General features: G+C 24.2%; 1 protein-coding gene across 2 annotated transcripts in view; it reads left to right on the top strand.

Annotated features, from left to right (window-relative positions):
- LOC117171943 (trifunctional purine biosynthetic protein adenosine-3) overlaps positions 1-4,131 on the top strand; it is a 76,878-nt gene extending 72,747 nt beyond the window's left edge. The window contains exon 17 of one of the 2 annotated variants that reach the window (XM_033359632.1): positions 3,881-4,131. In XM_033359632.1, coding sequence (XP_033215523.1) covers positions 3,881-4,066 — 186 coding nt within the window. In that variant the 3' untranslated portion in view covers positions 4,067-4,131. The remainder of the gene's footprint in view (positions 1-3,880) is intronic. The other variant, XM_033359623.1, reaches the window with a different exon arrangement.
- The last annotated feature ends 1,028 nt before the right edge of the window (positions 4,132-5,159 follow it).

Genomic DNA, 5,159 nt, shown 5'->3' with positions numbered 1-5,159 from the left:
AGGGTGATGGAATTTTTCTGAGGTCAGATTCGGATTCAGCGCAGCAAAAACCTTCGGGTATAGTAGGTCTGGTCTCTGTTTCTGAGAATTGTTGGCCTGTGTTATTCAAAGGAGTTTTTAAGAGCGTTACAAATTTTTAAGGGATTTCGAAAGATTCCAAAGGAATTGATTTTTTTTAGATACTGGAAATGATTCTAGGGAATTTTCAATTGATTTCAATAATGCGAATGGATTAAACACGATTTGAGGGAATTTTAGAGTATTTTTAAAAATTCCAAGGAGTTTTCAACAATTTTTAAAATGCCAAGGTATTTCAGAAGATTTTAAAATGATTTTAAATGATAAATTAAAAGTTATTCATTTAATTTAATCTTTTAATTTAATTTAATCAGCAATTTAAAGTGATTTAAAAGAATTAAAAAAATGTAGTGTATTTTTAAAAATTCAACGGAAGTTTCAAGAATTTTAAAAAGATTGAAGGTATTTTAAAGGATTATTAATATATATTTCTTAATTCCAAGTAATTTTAAAGAACTTTAACAAATTTCAGGTTTTTTTTTGGTGAAGGAATTTTCAAGAGCGTTAAGAAGTTTCAAGGGATTGCGAAATATTTCAAATAATTTAAAATTTATGGTGGTATTTTGAAAAATTCCAGGGATATTCTAATAGATTTTAATAATTTCACGGGAATTTAAAGAATTTTACAGATTTTATGGTATTTTTTAAAATTCCAAAAAAAAACTTTCAAGAGTTTTAAAAAGTTTGAAGGGATTTCAACAGATTTCAAAGATTTTAGAGTATTTTTAAAACATCTAAGAAATTCGAAATCGGTTTAAAAAGTCTCTAGAGATTTAAAAAGATTTCAAAGGATTTTCAAAATTTGAAGATGTTTGAAATGATTCTAGGGCAGGGCATTTTAAATTGATTTCAATAATGTGAAGGGATTACAATTTTTTAAAATGTATTTATGGTATTTTTAAAAATTTCAAGGAATTTTCAAAAACTTTTCAAAATTCCAAGGTATTTCTGACGATTTTGAAAGGATTTCAAATATCTTACGACATTTGAAATAGATTTTAACAATTTAAAGTGATTCCAAAGGATTTTTTACATTTTAGTGTATTTTAAAATATGTTTATGAATTCTCAAGAGGTTTAAAAAGGTTCAAAGTATTTCGAAGGATTTGCATTTTTCTTTTTAATTCTAAGGAATTTTCAAAAGCTCTAACCAAGGCATTTTGAAAAAGATTTTAAAGGATTTTATATATTTTAGGGTATTTAAAATTATTCCAACACATTTACAAGCGATTTAAAGAGTTGCTAGCGATTTCTAAATATTTTAAAGGATTGTAAATATTTTAGAATATTTAAAAAGATTCCAAGGCATTTTTCATTGATTTCAATAATTTTTAAAGGATTTCAAAAAATTTGACAGATTTGAGGGCAATTTTAAACATTCCAAGGAATTTTGAAAAGTTTAAGAAAATTGAGAGGAAATATTTTTGAGTATTTTAAATTATTCCAATTTTAAGGAATTTCAAAAATTTTAAGTGATTTTGAAAGATTTCACAGGATTAAATTTTTTGGATATTTTAAAAGATTCAAGAATATTTTCAATTGATGACAAAAAAAACTGAAGGGATTTATGAAGATTTTACAGATTTGATTGCAAAAGATTTTAAAGTATTAACGTTATTTTTAAAAATTCCAAGGAATTTTCAAATACTTTTTAAAATGCCAAGGTATTTCAGAAAATCTGGAAAGGATTTAAAATAGCTTACGGTATTTTAAATAGATTTGATTAATGTTGAGTCATTCAATAGAATTCTTAAGATTTAAGTTTATTTTAAAAAATTTTAAGGAATTTTTAAGAGCTTTACAAGAGTTTAAGGTCTTTAAAAGAATAAAAAATTTGTTTTTAATTCCAACGAATTTTCAATAGCTTTAACAAATTTTAGAGTTAAAAAAAAAAGATTTAAAACAATTTGAAATAATGTAGGGTATTTAAAATTATTCCAGCAGATTTTCAAGCGCTTTTACAAAGTTTTAAGGGATTTAAAAAGATTTAAAATTTTGTAGTGTATTTTTTTTTAATTCCAAGGAATTTTTAATTTCATATTTATATAATTTGAAGGTATACCAAAGTATTTCAAACATTTAGAGTATTTTGTAAAACTACAAGTAATTGTATATAGGTTCAAAAAATATCAAGGGATTTCGAAAAATTTCAATGGATTTGAAAAATCTTAGGGTTTTTTGAAAATAGATTTCAATAATTTGAAGTGATTCCAAAGGATTTTAAAGATTTTAGGCATTTACGCAAAAACTTTAAAATACTGCAAAAAATTTTAAAATATTTTAAAGGATTTAAAATATTTCAGAAAATTTAAAAAGATTTAAAGAATTTACAAAAAATTAAAAATTTTGTGTATTTCAAAGGATTTCAGGGCTTTTGGAGAGCTTAAGAAATGTCAAGGCATTTCAAAAGATTAAAGGATTCGAAATATTTCAGGGTTTTCTAAAGATTTAAAGGAATTGTCAATTGTATTCAGAAATTTAATAAAATTTCTAGGGATTCAAAATTGACAATATGTATTTTACGTTGGATTCAACTTCTATCGTTAAAAATGAATTTCTGTTGTTAAAATATCAACAATTTTTATTTTTGTTGAGAATTCATCTTTTTCCGTTGATGATTGATTACTTTAGTTGGAAAACTTCGTGTTTTTTTTATTAAAAAGTTAACTATTTTGTTGAAAATCCTTTTTTCTTATTCTATCTTTTGTGTGAGAATATTATTCATCTTGGTGAACAATATTTATTTATTATATTTATTATTATTTATTTAATTCTCTAAAATCTTTCAAAATAATCTAAAATATTACAAATTTTTTCGGATGAAAACTCATTTACTTGGTTGACAATTTAATTATTTTGTTGAAATTATCTTTTTTTTTTGACAAAAATAAATGTTTCAAACTGAAAATATACCTAACTGTCGAAATTCACCTTTTTGGTTAAAAATTAATTTTTTTTGATGAAAATTGAACTATTTTGTTAAAAGTTTGTCTTTTTTAGTTGAGATTTCATGCATTTTATTGAAAATCTATTATTTTTTGTTAAAAATTCAAGTATTTGATTGAAAATTGATATTTTTTGTGAAAATTTATTTGTTGTTGTAAAAAAATGTACTCTTTCGTTGAAAATTTGTTGTATTTTATGAAAATTCATATTTTTGGGTTTAAAATTTAACTGTATTCGAGAGAATCTTTTTTAAAAATTCGACCTTCCAAGATTTTTATTTGATTTGTTAAAAAGGAACATTTTAACAAAAATTCTATCTTTTCCATTTATGGTTGAATTTTTCCTTTGATTCGAAAGTTCAGCTGTTTGGTTGAAAATTTAACTTTCATAGTTGAAAATTCAATTTTTTTGTTTGATAATACATTCTGAAAGTTATAAATTCAAGTATTTGGATAAAAATGCAACTACTTTGTTAAACATTTAATTATTTTCTTTAAAACTTTACTATTTTACTAAAAAGTCATCTTTTTTTGGCTAAAAATTTAAGCGTTTTTTAAACATTCGTCTTTTTGGATAGAAAATTTAACTATTTTAACTCATGTTTGCAGTATTAAATTCATCTATTTTGTTCGAGCTTTGTTTTGTTTAAAATTAATTTTTTTGTTTATTCCAAATCTTAATAATTGGATACAAAATCATTTTTCTTGGTTGAAAATTCATCATTTTAATATGGTGCCTGTGCATTAAAAGAATTTATTTCCCTGTTTTCGTGAAAAATCATTCTATTTTCGCTGATTTGAGAACTAGCGTTTTTGTAACGTAATTTTTCCTATTTGTATTAAATTTTTTTCTTCAAGGTGGAGATTGACTCAGGTGCAATTATCGAGCAAGAAACTGTTCGAGTTTTGCCGAATGATACAGTAGAAACTCTTCAAGAGCGTGTAAAAACCGTCGAACATATTGCTTTTCCAAAAGCTTTGAAGCATCTCGCTACAGAAAGAATTTTTCTCGGCAAAGACGGATCTTTAGAGTGGAAGTATTAATTTTAAACCCAAGACTTTAAACATTTCTTTAAGTTTTGTACATTTATATTTCTCAAAATAAAATATTTTTTCTGACTTTCTGACTTGTGTCGTTAATTAACAATTTCATTTCAAGGAAAATTTCAAACTTTTGTCTTTACGACATCGGTACGACATATTTACGACATCTTATGTCCATGTCTGTAAGACGTCTTAACGATATCGCAAAGACACCGAAACGACATGGACATAGGATGTCGTAAAGTTGTCGTAAATATGTCGTAACGATGTCGTAACGATGTCATAAAGATGTCGCCAAATTTTGTACCCACTGGGTTATTCATTACCTCGCCTACATCTCTGACAATAAATATAGATCCTCTAGGTAGAGTTCTGCAACAACTTCCTACTGTTTTTATTGGCTACGATTAAACCGGAACTAGAAGTGATGAAAAGCGCGCGATTTTCAAACCAAACTTTACAATAAATTTACAATTTTAAAGAAGAAAATGAGGAAGAAGATAAAATTGAACATAAATATACCAAAACCGAATGAAATACATGAAAAGAGAAATATTGAGAAGAAAAATATTCCACTTTGTGTTTAAAAGTTAGTTTTGTTAGTTGAAAATTCAGGTATTTTAATTAATTAAGTTTAAGTAATTAAATTAACTCTTTTTCAAAAGAAAATTAATCTTGTTAGTTGAAAATTTAAGTATTTTGTTAAAAATTTGATTTTTCGATTAAAAAAGAATTGGTTTAATTGCAAATTTTCAAAAAACGTAGTCAAAAATTTTCAGTTTTGTACAAGATTGAAACCCGAAATATATTTTTTTATCATTCTTGTATTTTGTTAAAATTAGTATTTTTGGTAGAAAATTAATATTCTTGATTACAATATTTTGTTCAAAACTCGTACTTTGTTTGATTGCATTGTTAAATGCAAATTTAAATATTCGACATTTGGTTGAAGTAATCTTTTATAGTTGAAAATTAAATTATTTGGTTAAAAATTAATGTATTTTGCCCAAGTTTAATTTTTTTGGTAACAGATTAAGTTTCGTAGCTGAAAATTAATTTTTTAGGATAAAAGATTCATTATTTTGATTAAAAA

The sequence above is a fragment of the Belonocnema kinseyi genome, chromosome 1 (assembly GCF_010883055.1).
Source record: "Belonocnema kinseyi isolate 2016_QV_RU_SX_M_011 chromosome 1, B_treatae_v1, whole genome shotgun sequence".
Taxonomy (NCBI): Eukaryota; Metazoa; Arthropoda; class Insecta; order Hymenoptera; family Cynipidae; genus Belonocnema; species Belonocnema kinseyi.
Note: the sequence above shows the minus strand (reverse complement) of the source record. Positions and strands in the feature narration are given on the sequence as shown.